Source organism: Nicotiana sylvestris, chromosome 11 (genome assembly GCF_000393655.2).
Source record: "Nicotiana sylvestris chromosome 11, ASM39365v2, whole genome shotgun sequence".
Taxonomy (NCBI): Eukaryota; Viridiplantae; Streptophyta; class Magnoliopsida; order Solanales; family Solanaceae; genus Nicotiana; species Nicotiana sylvestris.
Window position 1 is genome coordinate 44,364,940 of NC_091067.1, and position 17,378 is coordinate 44,382,317.

General features: G+C 35.3%; 1 protein-coding gene across 1 annotated transcript; it reads right to left on the reverse strand.

Annotated features, from left to right (window-relative positions):
• Positions 1 to 12,562: 12,562 nt before the first annotated feature.
• Positions 12,563 to 16,102, reverse strand: LOC104215533 (pollen receptor-like kinase 1). Its single transcript, XM_009765355.2, has 3 exons — positions 15,304 to 16,102; positions 14,039 to 14,677; positions 12,563 to 13,571 (listed from the first exon to the last, which is right to left on the reverse strand). The coding sequence occupies exons 1-3, from the start codon at positions 15,950 to 15,952 to the stop codon at positions 12,919 to 12,921; spliced, it is 1,941 nt and encodes a 646-aa protein (XP_009763657.1). The 5' UTR covers positions 15,953 to 16,102; the 3' UTR covers positions 12,563 to 12,918.
• Between the last annotated feature and the right edge of the window lie 1,276 nt (positions 16,103 to 17,378).

Consider the following 17,378-nt stretch of genomic DNA (forward strand, 5'->3'; position numbering starts at 1 on the left):
GTTCTAGTGTACTTATGCTGGAACTCTATCATATTATGTTGGAGTTCCAACATACTTATCCTGGAACTCCATTATAATATGTTGGAGTTCAAGTATACTTATGCTGGAACTCCAGCATAATATACTGGCGTATTTTCCGGGTTTTGAACAGTGTTTTCGCTCAGATTTATCTTTACATGAAAAAGTGGCTAAATTTCAATTACTTTTGAAACTGAGCTATTTTTTAAGGACCAGTTGTAAATCTGGCTATTTTTAAATTTCTCCCAAAAATATATACTGCAAAAGCATGCCCCAGACACACGGTGTCTAATCTAATCCGTTATGGGCCTATTGTCCAAGACAAGCGACCATGTATAACGACCTCTAACCTTAGTCCTGCCTATCAAAGGCGAAGCCGGGATTTGAAGCTTATGGGTTCAGAATTCTATTCATTTTAAGTTACTAGGTTATAATTTAATAATTTTTATATATTCAATGAATTTTATCAGACAAATACAAGATTTAAACCAAAGTTACTGGGTTCAACCGAACCCATATTCGAAATGCTAGCTCCGCTCCTGTTGCCTATGGCTCTACTTGAGTTACGACCGACTCAAAGCTTTCAACCCTAAGCATTGCGGTACACAGGTCATGCCCACACATGTCAATCTTGCACCGAATAAGCCTTTGTCATGCCTACCGCGTACCCAATCACTCTATCTCCTCTAACCGAGCCTAAAAGGACAAGATGCACGTCTAACAACCCCCTCAAGTGCTTCAATAAAGATCAAGGAAAGGTATATCGGCCCCAATGGTCAAGTAGCTCAAAGGACTAACCGAAAGTATTGTTAGGTTTTAAGCTTAGTTTAGCTTAAAAGAGGGTGAATGGGAAATGGAGGCAAAAATAAAATTTTGATTTTCCCTTCTTGACAAAGGGACATTGTCTCATATTGGAGGAGGAAAAGACTTTTGATGGGTATATATACAATTGCTCTTCTTCTAGATCTTAAAGAGTTAAAATCAAGGCAAGCCTCGCGCCATCGCCGTCGTCGCTCGGCTCGGCTTCGGCTTCAGATTTGGTCAACGATTGATTGATTAATTTTTTGAACCAAATTTATTTGTTAATATTAAGATTAACGTAACATTATTTAATCCAAATTAGCCATTTTTGTAAAGGAAAATTAATTTTGATCCGCGTTTTGATTTTCCTTTTTATTTGCATAAATAGCCATTTACGTAATGGCCGTTTTACGTGAACAGTCATGACAGACCTTCTGAAGAGTTGGACCTCTAAGTTTAAACTCAACATGTTGGCTATAAATAGAAGACCATTCCCTCAGATTTTCCTTACGAAATTTCTAAATTCTCCTCTTTCTTTCTGCATTGTTTTCTTACAAAACAAACAACATAAGTGTGATTTGTTGTCTCCATATGTGTTCGTTAAAATACTAGAGTTTGAAGTACCGCTACACCAGTGTGTAATCCGTTCTATTCTGAAAGGAAATAATTCACAACCTCCGGTTCTAGGAGGGAATTAGGTTCCTTAAGGAAACACTATGAATTCAGTAGGCTCAAATTAATTTCTACTTTTTCTACATTTCTGTTTATACATTATTTTCTTCTCCAGAATTATTTTACAAATACAGTATACTAACACGCTTAAGGAACTTAATTTTTCTGTATTTGTGTTATACATATTGTTCTGGAGACTAAAATCTTGGTAGTTTTCTACTCCCGTTTTGGAGATTAAAGCCTTTGTGGTTTTCTACTCCATTTGTTTACTTTAACTTATATTCTGTTTTGGTTTACTATCTGTTATTTAGAGATTAAAATCCTAGCAATTTTCTACTCTATTAAAGATTAAAATCTACGTGATTTTCTACTACAGTTTTATTTGATTTGAAGATATAAAAACTTTGTCATTTATTGAACATTTGTTTGTGTCATTCTGTTATAGAATGATGACTGAGAACGGAATATGGTGATTGCTAATGCATCAACAAGCCAGAAAACACTGGTACCGGTACCGACAGAAAAGCCCTAAAAAAGTTTCGGGATTGATTTCAAGTGATGGCAGCAGAAGATATTCTTCTACTTGACGACTTTAAGTCTATAGAAGTTCATTAAGGAAGATGTTCCTGACGAAACTCCAGACAATGAACGTTTTCTCGTGACTGAGGCGTAGAAACATTCTGATTTTTGTGCAAGAATTACATTCTTAGCGGACTGGAGGACGATCTGTATAATAGCTATAGTAATGTGGAGACGTCAAAGAAACTATGGATTGCACTTGAAAAGAAATACAAAATAGAGGATGTCATGCTGAAGAAATTTGTTGCCGCAAACTTTTTTGACATTAAAATGGTAGATACCAAGTCTGTTATTACCCAAGTCCAGGTATTACCAGTGATTATTCACGATCTCCTTGTTGAAGGTATAAGTCGAATTAATACTTATGTTGAAAGTATTAATTATACTATTATTACTAATAAAATTTTCATTGAAAATCTTGTCATTAATGAAGCATTCTAAGTTGCAGCGATGATTGAGAAGTTGCCTCATTTGTGGAAGACTCCAAAAATTACTTGAAACACAAACACAAGGAGATATCGCTTGAAGATCTTATTGTTCGGTTGAAGATCGAAGAGGACAACAAAGTTGCTGAAAAGAAAGGTCATGGAAACTCAACAATAATAGGAGCAAACATTGTTGACGATGCTCCTCAAAATAATAGAAAGAGGAAGAAGGCTTCTGGACCGAAAAGCAACCCAAACAAGAAGCGGTTAAAAGGAAATTACTACAAATGTGGGAAAACTGGACACAAATCTATAGATTATCGTGCTCCAAGGAAAGACAAGAAGAAGGATCAATCAAACATGGTTGAAAAGCACGAGGATATTGATGACTTGTGTGCTATGCTTTCTGAATGCAACCTGGTGGGTATTCCAAAGGAATGGTGGATTGATTCTGGAGCCACTCGCCATGTTTGTTCTTGTAGAGAAGCGTTTACTACTTATGCTCTCGTTGGACCGGAAGAAATGGTTTCTATGGGAAATTCTGCAATGGCCAAGATTGAAGGATGTGGCAAGATATTTCTGAAAATGACTTCTGGCAAGGTAGTTATTCGGAACTACATCCTTCATGTTCCTGAATTTAGGAAGAACTTAGTCTCTACTGCACTTTTTGTTAAGAACGTGTTTAAGTGCATTTTTGTATCTGTAAGGTTGTAATAAGTAAGACTGAGATGTTTGTAGGAAAAGGTTACCTCATTGAGGGCCTTTTCAAACTGAATGTAATGGTTGTTGAGAATAATAAAATTTCTGCTTCTTCTTACTTACTTGAGTCAAATGATTTATGGAATATATGTTTGGGACATGTCAATTATAAATCTTGCGAAAAATGATTAATTTGGAAGTATGACCTAAGTTTGAATGCGACAAATCGAAATGTCAAATATGTGTGGAATCTAAGTATGTTAAACATTCTTATAAGTCAGTTGAAAGGAATTCAAATCCTTTAGACTTAATTCACACAGATATTTGTGACATAAAGTCAATACCATCTCGCGGGGGAAAGAAGTATTTCATAACTTTTATTGACGATAGTACTCGATATTGCTATGTTTACTTACTTAATAGTAAAGATAAAGCAATAGATGCATTCAAGTAATACAAAAGTGAAGTTGAAACGCAACTTAATAAGAAAATCAAAATGATAAGAAGTGATAGGGTGGTGAATATGAATCTCCTTTTGAATAAATATGTTTAGAATATGGAATTATTGATCAAACAACGTCCCCTTACACGCCCTAATCCAATGGGATTGCGAAAAGAAAAAATCATTCATTAAAGGAGATGATGAACGCCTTGAGAATTAGTTCTGGTTTGCCACAGAACTTGTGGGGGGGAAGCCATCCTTACGGCTAACCGCATACTAAATTGAGTACCCCGTAGAAAAACGCAATCCATTCCATATGAAAAATGGAAAGGAAGGAAGCCCAACTTGAATTATCTTAAAGTGTGGGAGTGTTTGGCAAAAGTGCAAGTTCATAAACCCAAAAGGATAAAAATAGGACTGAAAACAGTTGATTGTGTTTTCATAGGATATGTGACCAATAGTAAAGCATATCAATTTCTGGTTCATAAATAAAAAAAATCCGACATTCATAATAATACGATTATAGAATCAGATAATGATAAGTTCTTTAAAAATATATATCTGTATAAAAAGGGATGTGAGTCGATTGGTGAAGGATCTAAACGACCTCGGGAAGAAATAAAAGAAAGTACATCTAATCAGGAGGATCCAAGACGTAGTAAATGTCAAAGAACGTCTACTTTATTTGGACCAGATTTTGTGACTTTCTTATTGAAAAATGAGCCTCGAATATTTAAACAAGCTATGTCTTCTTCGGAATTATTATTTTGGAAAAAGCTAGTCAATAGTGAAATAGAATCCATATTGAACAACCATACATGGGAATCAATTGATCTTCCTCCTAGAAATAAACCGTTGGGTTCTAAATGGATTTTTAAGAGGAAAATGAAGATGATGGCACTATTGATAAATATACGGCAAGACTTGTGGTCAAAGGGTATAGACAACAAGAAGGTCTTGAATATTCTGATACATACTCTCTAGTTACAAGAATTACATCCATACGAACATTAGTAGCATTATTTGCGGTTTATGGTCTTGAAATTCATCAAATGGACGTTAAGACAGCCTTCTTAAATGGAGATTTGAAGGAAGAAATCTACATGAAACAACCTGAAGGGTTTGTGGTTCCAGGTAAAGAAAAAAGGTATGTAGACTTGTTAAGTCCCTTTACGGACTGAGACAAGCACCAAACAATGGCATGTGAAATTTGATCAAACAATATTGTCAAATGGTTTTAAGATAAATGAAGGTGATAAATGTGTGTACATTAAAAATGTTCCAAATTACATAGTCATTGTTTACTTATATGTGGATGATATGCTGATAATGAGTAATGACATTGCCAACATAAATGCGACTGTGAGCACGTGATTTTTGCTTCACGAAAACTACTCCAAAAGAAATCGAAAAATAAAACAAATGTCATTTGGGTACAAGTTTAAGAATTTCGCGTGACATTTTTCATAATTATTTTGTCTGTGAGTGTTTATTTTGTTTAATTAATTAAAAAATACAAAAAATACATGTTGCATGCATATTTAAGATTTAATTGTGCATTTTGGAATTAATTAAACCATAGTTTGGTTTTAAAAGAAAGAAAATCACAAAAATATGTATTTGTTCTATTTTTGTCAATTAGTGTACAATTGTGTGATTTTTGTTTCTAATTGGTGTTAAATTTTGTGTGTTAATTGTAGTTAAGTGTTAATTAATATTTTTGTAGGTTAATTTTGGTTTTACAATTTATTGTAGAATTTGTTTTGCTAATTAGAAATTAAAAGAAAAGAAAACAAAAACAAGTGGAAATACCTACAAAATCGGAACTGGGCCGACCAAAACAACCCAAAACCAGGCCCAATTCAACACCCCTCACCCGGTCCAATTTGGTCTGTCTCCAAGACCACCCAAACAACGTCGTTTTGATGTGCAAAATCTGAACCATTGATCTCCCAAGATCAAACGGTCCAGCCTGCCCTCAGACTAACCGAAACGACGCCGTATCAGGCCAATTGATCCACGTCGTTCATTTCGTTTGATCCAACGGCCACAAATCGCCTCCATGCCCCGACCCATTCCCATCCAAAGACTGATCCGGTCTCGAGGTGAGCAAGACGACGTCGTTTTCATTAATGAACGGATCCAAGTCGCTGATCTCATCAAATCGAATGGCCCAGGATCATTTCCCCCCATACTATATATTCCTAATCCATACCCCGCCCCCCAAACCAAACACCCCCCTATCTTCGTCTCTCTCAAAGACGAACTCCATAGCCCAAACCTTAGCCGCCCTCTCACACCTTCACCTGAAACCCGGAGGCAACGATGCCGTCAGCGACCAAATTAACACCCTAAAGCCATTAGACCACCCTCAACCCAAACCCCTTATCCGTTTTGCTCGAATCAGCCTGTAGTTTCTCGAATCTTCAATCGAAGATTTGAGCAAAATTTGAAACTGCCCCAACCGGCCCCAAACTCATACCGGACATCTCCCTAACCTCCCTCGTCACCAAACCACCGTTTGTTTGGTCCGAATCAGGCTAAAACCGTTCGAACCCCAAATCAAACCCCAAGAACCCTAGAAAACCAAAGGCTGGAGTTTGTCCGAATTAAAGGAATTTGGGTGTCCAGTGGACCTTAGTCGAAGTGTTCTTAGTTGAGAACACTCGATTAAGGTCTGTTCGACCTCAAAAAAGGTCCGAGTCAGAGTCCAAGTCAAGGTCGTCCAGTTTCCGAGTTCTTGAGGTATTTCCTTTCCTATTTGTTCCATTTTGTATTTGTTTATATCTGTTTATTTGTTTAGTTTAGTTTTATTGATTTTTCAATTTTTTTTTGTCGATTGATTTCATCCTTCTTCAATGACCTTTTATTTGGTCGAACTTTTTCTGGTCATGGTCAAGTATATGATAAACTATATAATCGATTTGAATGAGTTTCGTCGATTAGTTAAGTTTTATTATAAATCCATGTTTCTATCAATACGACTCGAATCACCTGTGTGCCTGTTCGATTCTGATTATTTGCTATTGATTGTATGTGTTGTAATTCGTGTAGTCGATTGGATAAGTGTCGTCGATTAGTTTTACATGCTTGAATGTTAGAATAACCTGATAATAATTTGATTCATACTACTTAATTCTGATTGAATCATTGTTTGAATTTGGTTGTGAATTGGTTATAGTTGTAGTACTTTAGTGATCAGTTAGAAATCAGTTGTTAAGGTTATAACTTATAGAGTTCTACCATCAGATTAAGAGGTTTAGAACAGGGCAGTAGTTCAGATTCCCAGGGGGTTAGTTTGGGATTTGAAAACCTAAAAGTGGCTTAGTTTAAGTGGCCTGCCAATTGAATATTCAGTGAACTATTAAACTAATGACTCTCTTTAATAAAAAATGGGCTAGAATGAGTCAAGAGAAGCATGGGCATTATCAGGGCATTGTTTAATTTTAAAAAAAAAGTCATACTGCCCATAACTAGGGAATTTAATAAAGAAAAGACTGAAACTGTCAGCACTTCTTCAGGGAATAACATGGTTGTAAAACTGAAAATAAAAGGGATTCTGAAAAGGTTGTAAAACATAGTGCTTGTAAGGTTGTAAAGTAAAAAACAAGAAGACATATGTTAGTGGGGTTCTAAGGGGAATGGGCAGCAGTTTAAGCCTGATTTCTTTAAGTGTTCCCAGGGAAGGCAGGCTGATTTTTTGGTTATAAATAGGGGACATTTAGGATAAATTGAGGGGCGGGGATTTTTGACATCAGAAATTCAGCGTTTAAGAGGGAAATATAAGCTGAGTTTTTACCCTAAAGAGTTCAATAGGTTGAGAGCTAAATACTGAAAAAGTGAGGTCTTCTTTACTATTGAAAATCAGAATCAGTTTGTTACTGTTTAATTGAGGTTTTGAGTGTCTTTATTTGAGAATCTGAAGAACAGAAATCAGAAAATCTACTCTCCTGTCTCATTTCTGAATACATTTTGTTCCTGTCTGTGAATTGCTTGGTATTTTTTGGTTTCACTCCTGGGTTTTGGACTGTTTGTGCTGAGTGTTATTTCTGCTGGTTGTTGCTCTGCTCTTTGCTGTGGTGTTGCTGTATTGTATACTACTGCTACTGCTGACCTGCCTTTCTTTTTCTTCTTCTGCTATTCTCGATTCCAGGTACACTACTTTGAATCATCTTGGTGTATGCTCATTGAAGCTGAAATGAAATGGCCAGAGGATTTATTGTTCAAACTATAGAATGATTGTATTCTATTTGATATTAGTTATGTGTTTCATGTTATATGAATGGTAGATATATGTATAATTAGGACTGCTTTTAAATCACTGATTGGCAATTAGGTGATGTATGATGTCGGACTACTGAACTGAATCCTTCAAATGGCAGTTCAGTTCAGTATGTGTGTTTAATTGGAACAAACTGTTAGATTGCTAAACTATTAGGTGTGTGTCTGTATGAATTTCATAGTTAAATAATTTCAGTTTTGTTAGTTCATATTATCAGAATAAGGTAGTTCAAAATCACATTCAACTTGAGTTGGGTTATGTATTAGATATTGACTACAGCATATAATAATTTGCAAATTAGCACTCACTGTTTAGTTTACATAAATCAAAATAAGTCACTAGATATTGAACCAGCTTGGACTACACATAGGACTGTCTTAGGCAGTTTTGAACAGTTTTCCTCATACCTGTAGCCATGTGAATTGGTAAATAGTTAATATTGAGAATCGTTCCGATTTAGTTGATTGGTAAAGTATAACTTTGAACTCACGAAAATGGGAATAGAAATAAATTGAAGTTTGTGATTTTGAGTCCTGTTAGTAACAAAAATTCGCAAGTATTAGGCAAACATAATTAGCCAGTAATTTCGTAGAGTCAGTAGGTCTGCCATATTTGAAGTTTGATTCGATGTAGTAAAGCTAAGGTCATTAATTCAATAGGCATGAGTTGAGTTCGAACAAGGCGTGTTAGAGTTCCTTTAAATGTAATAGATTTCTCCAAGTGTCGATCAAGTTTTAACAAACTTTCGCAAGCATTAGTAATTAAGGTTGGTTTTAATTTCAAATAGTTGTAAACAATTAATTCTGGCGGTTCAATTCATCTAGTAAGGTGGGTCTAAATTGGTAGAGAGTAATTAGTTTCGTTTTGATATTATTGTTTGTCAATTCTGTATTCTATTTATAATTTCAATTTTTTTGTTATATTCACTTATAGAATAAGATACGAAACAATCTCCCTTTGTACAAGCTCGATTGCAATTTTCCATTTGCATTTGTCTTAAACTAATAACTAATAAGTTAAGTCCTTTTTTTAAGCACGTAATTAATTTGGAGATTTTCTTTTATTTTAGAGACGAACTTAATAGAAAAATGTAGTCACTTTAGGGTTGTCCTTTTAAAATAAACGAGATGAGCCTCGCCAAATAAAACGCACAAATTGCGGGGCCCTTAATAGATGGTTATCTTAAATGTTTAGATTTCGAGATAGGCCGTATAGCGAATTTCACGGCTTTTTCTCAAAAATAATAACGCGTTAGCATCTTTAGGCGTGTATTTAATAATGTTATCTCCCTAAACTAGGGTACACATTTATGTGACCCAAATCCAAATCTCAACGAAGTCGAAATGTGTCAATAACCACGGGTGCATTGATGTGACGTGGTTCAAGACCCGTTTTCACGACGTTGTAAGTCTTTTTAAAAATAATAATAATAAAAGCTGCTAAAAGTTAAAATTTTCACATAAGTTCATAATTGTATAAAATCAGATAAATAAGCCGAATATAATAGTTGAGCGACCGTGCTAGAACCAAGGAACTCGGGAATGCCTAACACCTTCTCCCAGATTAACAGAATTCCTTATCCGGATTTCTGGTTCGCGGACTGCAATACAGAGTCAATCTTTTCCTCGATTCGGGATTCAACCGGTGACTTGGGACACCATAAATCTCCCAAGTGGCGACTCTGAATTAAATAATAAATCCCGTTTCGATTGTCCTTTAATTGGAAAAACTCCCTTTACGCCCCTTTGCGGGCGCAGGTAAAAAGGAGGTGTGACAGTGACTAAGCATATGCTAACTCGCAAGTTTGATATGAATGACTTGGGAGCTGCTGATTTAATTCTGGGAATTAAGATCCATAAGACTCCTCAAGGTCCTTTCATTGTCATAAGCTCATTATATTAAAACAGTACTTGGAAAATTTAAGCACTTAGATTTTAAAGTTGCGAAGACTCCATTTGACGTGAATCTTGCACTACCAAAGAACAAAAGTCAAAGCATTTCACAATTGGATTATGCTCGTGTGTTGGGATGTTTAATGTATATCATGAATTGTACACGGTCAGATATAGCTTGTGCTATAAGTAAATTGAGTCAATACATGAATAATCTAGGTCAATCTCATTGGATGAAAATGAAACGAGTTTTGGCATATTTAGAACATACCCAGGACTTTGCTTTGCACTACAGTAAATATCATGCGGTGATTGGGGGATACTGTGACGCAAATTGGATCACCGGTTTAACTGATTCTAAGTTAACTAGTGGATATGTATTCACTATTGATGGAGGAGTGGTATCTTGGAAGTCGTCCAAACAAACTTGTATTGCCCGCTCTACAATGGAGGCTGAGGTCATAGCCTTAGATAAAGCTGGTGAAGAAGTTGAATGGCTCCGAAATTTCTTGGAGGATATTCCATTTTGGCCAACACCGTTGGCCACAATATGTATACATTGCGATAGTCAAGTGGCAATTAGAAGGGCTAGGAGCGTTATGTATAATGGTAAATCTCGTCACATACGATGAAGACATAAAATCGTTAGGCAATTACTCTCTAGAGGAATTATCAAGTTTGACTATGTAAAGTCAAACGATAATGTGTTGGATCCACTTACGAAAGGTCTAACTAGAGAAGTAGTTGAGAAATCATCGAGGGGAATAGGACTATGTCCGAGGACAAGTCATTGTGGCGGTAGCTCAACCTAGAAGACCAGAGATCCCAAGATCTAGGTTCAAGGAGATCAAACAAAGTCATTAATGATGGTTCAATATTGTCAACTAAAACTTTGGTCCATTCTCGTGATGAGACAATGTTCAGTACCAAGGATAAAGCATTATGGATTTTTAATGGTTTCTAAATTTGATACGGGATATATCAAATAGTGTATCTATGGGATGACACGTTTAGGAATCTCTTATGTAAGTGTGAAGTATTAGCCGCTTCAAGGAGAATTTGGTAAGGCCAGTTCTCGACGCACTTATGAAACCAGGCGGTGTTCATGGCAGAAGCTAACACAACTATGAGAACCAAAGACGGTTAAGGGTTGATTGTGTGACTTATGGTTGTCTAGGCATACACCAAAGTTCGACTGTTTAAGGATATCAAATCTACCGATTGACCGAGTATATCCGACTTAAGTTCACTACGGAATGTTCAAAGGGAAACCTACTTATCCAGATGCAATTAATCCTTGCTTGCAAATCACACAGTTTTTCATGCATATTTCCGTGATATAGCCATTCCCCATTCATATGGGGGATTGTTGGGGTTTAAGCTTAGTTTAGCTTAAAAGAGGGTGAATGGAAAATGGAGGGAAAAATAAATTTTTGATTTTTCCTCCTTGACAAAGGGACATTGTCCCATATTGGAGGAGGAAAAGACTTTTGATGGGTATATATACAATTGCTCTTCTTCTAGCTCTTAAAGAGTTAATAAGAAGGCAAGCCTCGCGCCGCCGTCGTCATCGCTCGCTCGGCTTTGGATTTGGTCAAATAATTGATTAATTAATTTTTTAGACCAAATTTATTTGTTAATATTAAGATTAACGTAATATTATTTAATCCAAATTAGTTGTTTTTGTAACAAAAAATTAATTTTCCTCCGCATTTTAATTTTCCGTTTTATTTTGTGTAAATAGTCATTTACGTAATGGTCGTTTTACGTGAACAGTCATGACAGACCTTCTGAAGAGTTGCACCTCTTCGTTTAAACTCAACATGTTGGCTATAAATAGCAGACCATTCCCTCAGATTTTTCTTACGAAATTTCTGAATTCTCCTCTTCCTTTCTGCATTGTTTTCTTACAAAACAAACAACGTAAGTGTGATTTGCTGCTGCCATTTGTGTTCGTTGAAATACTAGGGTTTGAAGTACCGCTACACTAGTGTGTAATCCGTTCTATCCTGAAAGGAAATGATTCACAACCTCGGATACTAGGAGGGAATTAGATTCCTTAAGAAAACACTGTGAATTCAATGAGCTCGAATTAATTTCTACTTCTTCTATATTTCTGTTTATACGTTGTTTTCTTCTCAAAAATTATTTTACAAATACAGTATACTAACAAGTCCAGCAAGTCAGCCGTGAAGTCCAAGCACTTGGACTTTTATAATAACGGACGAAGGACAAGCATTCGAGGCATTCCAACTTACTTCAACTCCCCTAAACACCCTCTCGACAAGCTTTCAACCAACTACTAGACTTTACTTTTCTTGTCTAAACGCTTGTAAATATCATACTTTAAATTATAGAGCCTCTACAGAGCTCAGAACTTGTATCTTCATACTACATACATAGTTGCTAGCTTAGTTACGACTGAACCTTCCTGGAGGCAGCATTGTACTACGCGGAATCAAAAACTATCAATTAGAATATTCACTTCTCTCTCTCTCTCTATTTTACGTTATCTGCCATTTCAATATTGTTCGTCTTTACTTTACGTGCATCGCTATAAAACTCACTTCGTAATTAACGGTAAATCAGATTTTAGCCTCTACCTTGACCATTTCATTTTTCCTCCTGTCAAATTTTCTATTAACCGTTTCTGCATCTCAAGATAGAATAATAGTTCCGTATATTAATTAGAGCAATGCAAAGCATATGGAAGAAACTTTCAATTAGGCAGCCTAATTAAATGAAAAACATGAATGAGAAGTCTTCAAAATTTCTTATATACAACATATAGTTTATTTATTTATAGATAGCAATATGAAGTAATAATCCCAAATAAGCTTGATGAAGAACATAAAAGAAGAAACAAACCTAGACTATAGATTCAAGAATGACAAATTTACATGTAAAACAAAAATTTAAGTACTTCATTTTTCTATCTCTTATTTTTCTTTTTCTTTTTTTTTCTCTTTTGTTTTTTGTAGTAACCCCACATGGTGGCTCAATTGATTCTCCACCATGAAAAAAAATCATATAACCCCAGTAGTCATGCATGCATGCATCCAAGAAAATCATCAAAAACCCCTATACACTTGAAAATTATTGAATTATTCATCTTGAATTATGCATGTCAGTTTCGTCACTTGCAGCAACAGAAGAGAAGAAATCACCATCCCCTGCAGCACCTTTTTCTTTTACTTCCTCAATTTTCTCCACAGCCTCTTTTATATCCCATCTTTTCTCCACATCAGCCTCACAACAACTCAATCCAACCTTCAATAGCTTCATCATTTCACCCTCACAATCTTGTGTTCCTTTCATTTCCTTATCAAACACCTCTTCTTTTGATGAATCCTCTCCAAGAACAGAGTTCACCCAAGTCGCCAAATCATCGGTGTCATGACTCCCTTTGCCTAAAAGATTTGAAGGAAATTTCCCAGTCAAGATTTCTAGGATCAACATACCAAGTGTCCAAACATCAGTTTTCCTGTTGATTTTGCTAGTTTGTTTGTACTCTGGTGCTTTGTATGAGATCATGTGTTCTTGAGCATGTTCGATATTTACGACTGGTAGTAAGGCGTAATCTGTGAGAACTGGCTCAAAGGTTTCAGTTAGAAGGACATTTGAGGACTTGAGGTGACCATGAGGTGCAGTTAAGCTTGGTAGCTCATTGTAGAGGTATAAAATTCCTTTGGCTACTCCTTTTACAATTTTCAAACGAGTTGGCCAATCCAAGCTTTGGTTCCCACGTGATTTGCTATTGCCTGAACAATCACAATCAATCCACAACTATCATATAAAGAACCATACACACAACATGAAGATACAAAAAGTATTTTACTATTTTAAATAATAACTATAGGCAATCGCACATAATAGGAGTGTTTACTAACCTAAAACAAGACATGTTGCTAAAATAAGTAAAAATATACTTTTAGTATAATATTCCCTCTATTCCACTTTATATGACTTAGTTTAGAGTACAAAGATCAAGCTGACTAATTTTCGATGGACATAGGATTTTCAATTTTTTGAGATAAAACTAACATATTCAAAAACTATATAATAAGTATTTGACGCTACAATAATTAACAATTCAAAATATTTAAAAAATATTTGCGAAAACATATGATCAAACAAAATCTTGTTTCACTCCCCAAGTTATAAAAGGTTCAAATAAGCTGAAACGGAAAGAGTAATATAGATAAGAAAAGAGTATAGAGTAAGATACCATGAAGATAAACAGCAAGGCTGACATTGTTGACATATTCAAAGACCAAAAGCTTCTCCTCCTTCCTATAATAGAAAGCCAGAACAGGAAGCAAGTTCTTATGGCTCAATCTGCCGAGCCTTCTCATATGTTCATGGAAATCTTCCTTGCCAACTTTGTTCATATGTCTAAACCTCTTAACAACCATAACAGGACCAGTGCTAAGTGCAGCTTTATAAGTTGAACCAAACACACCACTGCCCAAAACTTCAGCTGAGGCCTTTAATAAATCTGGCAAATCAAATTTCTCAATGTCATCTTTCAAGAACAAAAGCTTTTGTCCTTGTTCAGCTCTTTTGCCATCGTTAGAACGATCAGGAGATGCAGCAACTTGGCCTTGTTCCAATTTGTTTAGATCAGCTGATGTGAGTTTTGGCTCATGAGTTGTTGGTGATATGTTTGATGATCCTAGAGTAACTTCCTGTTGGGAATTATTATTCTTGCGACGAGTTATGAGTACAATGGCAATTAGACCTATAACAGCAACAACCACCACGACAATAAGGGCAATCTTCCAAACAGATGATGATGATTCTTGCTTTTTTGGTGCCTCCTCGTTGCATGATTTTGTTAAAGGTGGACCACATAGACCATCATTTCCTGTCAAAAAAGAAGCAAGAAAATTTAGTTAAAAAGAAAAAGAAAGGAATTTATGCGTTATTTATCTATTTCTAATTTTTTATGTTAATGTCGTTGACGAATGATAACTCTCCTCAATTATTCCTGCTAGAGGACGTTCTCATATTATCTCTTATTTATTTGATCTTCTTGTATACTTTCAAGAATAATTTTTTGGTTATGAAAACCAAGGTTATGATGATCTTGGGTCGTAAGACAACGTAGATTTGTATGTATACATCTCTAGTTAACACATCATAATCATAAACAATACCATGATTTATTTTATTAGCTCGTACTTAAAAAACATTCTGTAGTGTTAATAGGAAATGAAGCGACTAAATCTAGTAAAACGAATTTCTAAAGTAATTGTATTGATTTCTAATATTTTCATGTGTTGCATGCATGTTTGACAAACCAAATAAAAAAAATATACTGCATCACAAGATGAATTCTGCAAATAATTTAACGGATAACTTTTTATGATCATTTCTCAAATACTTCAACAACCCTTTTAATCATAAAGAAATTAAATACCTTAACAAGGAAATATGCACACAATTACAAATGTAAGATTAAGAACTTAAAATAATAAAGAGATCCCTTACCTTGAAAAGAAGAAAAATATAGACGAGAAAGGGAAGAAGGAATTGGACCCTCAAACTTATTATTTTGTACATTCAACTCCACGAGCTTTGGCAATTCACCGAATATGGGAGGGAGTTGTCCTGTAAATTGATTATTTGCTAGGTGAAGCTTCTTTAACGAATTCATCCCTTCAAAAGTCTTGCCATCAATTGGCCCAGAGAATTTATTGTTTGAAAAATAAGCACTTTTTAATGCAGGTAGTTTATTCAAAGGTGGCAAAGACCCTTCAAAATTATTACTCAATACACTTATGGTTCTCAAATTAGGCAACTCTTTTAACGTGTCCACATCAAGGATACCACTTAAACCAAGATTTTCAAGATTCAAACCATAAACCATACCACCTTCACAAAAAAGACTATTCCAATTAGGCTTATTATTCCCTTTAACGCAAGGTGGTACATTGGCATTCCATGTTGAAAAGGGGTTGCCATCATATTTTAAAGATTGACTAAACTTGAGCAGAATCTCAGCTTCTGATAATTTCCCCTCTGATGGGGTGGTGACAAATGCTAGTAAAAACGCGATAACGAAGAGGAAGGGGAGATGTTTATTGTTTTGGTTGTTTTTGTTTTTGATTTTGTAGTTTTTTTGTGTAGTTTGTGCCATTTTTGCATAGAGAATTTATATTTGGCTTAATTTTGTTACTGGTGCGCGCACTTGCAGGTGCGCGCCCTCTCAAAGGGCTCCTACAAATGAAAGAATGCTACCTTTATGGAGTTTTGAGGCCAAAAGAAAAGGTGGAAGGAGAATGGAATAGAATGTTTTGTGTACATGCAGGGGAAAACACAAGAGGAACAAGTTTGAGAGGTTGTTGGAGAAATGGACAAATGTGAAGTGGAGAATGTTAAGTTGATAGAGTCCTCTATTTCTTGCTAATTCCCTCAGAAAACTACGCTTTACCCTTTGAATTTCGACCATCTTTAACAGCAGTCAATCACCCCCCGAGGTTGTAGTTGGTTTCAGAACTTCCACATATTTTATTTTCAGCATTTAAATGTTTATAGCTTCATAGGAAGAAAAAAATATACATCTTACAACAGACAAAGAAACTACAAGTACAATACTAGATATGGTTGCATTGTGTGAACTATATATATATAATGGTTTTAAGAAGAAAAATGAAACCAGCTCGGTGAAAAGAATCTAACTAGGCATACTTCACGTAAGTTAATTATTATTAATCTATATTACTATAATAAATAACGAAACAGTAAATTTTCTGAAATAGAAAACAAACAAAAAGTTAGCAGCAACAGAATGTCGAAATAATATCTGAAAAAATAGTTTTGGAATAAATCAAGCCCATTAAATGCATAGTGTGTCCTTAAGGAAATTATTTTCCTCAAGTACCCGAGGTGCTGGAATATTACCTTTCAGGATAGAACGATTTAACTCATCGGTGTATTGGTACCAAAAATCACGGAGTCAGCGAACCACTCAATGGTAGTAAATCACACTGGAATAGATTTGTGCAGAACAAGAAGAAGTCTTGAAGTTGAGAAAATTCGTAAGCAAAAATCTGAGGAATCAAACGAATTTATAGCCAATGGAAGTACTGTTTCTGAAAGTTCACAACTCTTCAGAACAGTCACTTAAAAACGGGAGGGAAATTTAAATAAAAATCCGAGAAGAAAGTAAATCGGGTCGCGCACAGATCCGGTTCGGATTGGATATTTGGCTAATTTAATTAATATTATAATTAAAGAAATTTTGTCCAAAAAGATTAATCAATCAATCTTTGACCAAATACGAATCCGAAGTCAGAGCTGAGCGAGCGACGGCGACGGTGCGAGGCTTGCCTTCTTCTTAACTCTTTAAGAGTTAGAAGAAGAGCAATTGTATATATACCCATCAGAAGTCTTTTCTTCCTCTAATATGGGACAATGTCCCTTTGACAAGAAGAAAAATTCAAATATTTTATTTTTCCACCATTTCTCATTCACACTTTATTTTAAGCTAACCAAGCTTATACCCAACAATAATTACTACGTTGGATTGATAGTGTTGGGAAGGAAGTAATAATTATTTATTT

Coding starts and splice junctions, on each gene's coding strand:
- LOC104215533 (XM_009765355.2), bottom strand. CDS start 15,952: ATGGCACAAACTACACAAAAAAACTACAAAATCAAAAACAAAAACAAC. Junction 14,678..15,303: donor ATATTTTTCTTCTTTTCAAG/GTAAGGGATCTC, acceptor CTTTTTTGACAG/GAAATGATGGTCTATGTGGT. Junction 13,572..14,038: donor CCTTGCTGTTTATCTTCATG/GTATCTTACTCT, acceptor GTGATTGTTCAG/GCAATAGCAAATCACGTGGG.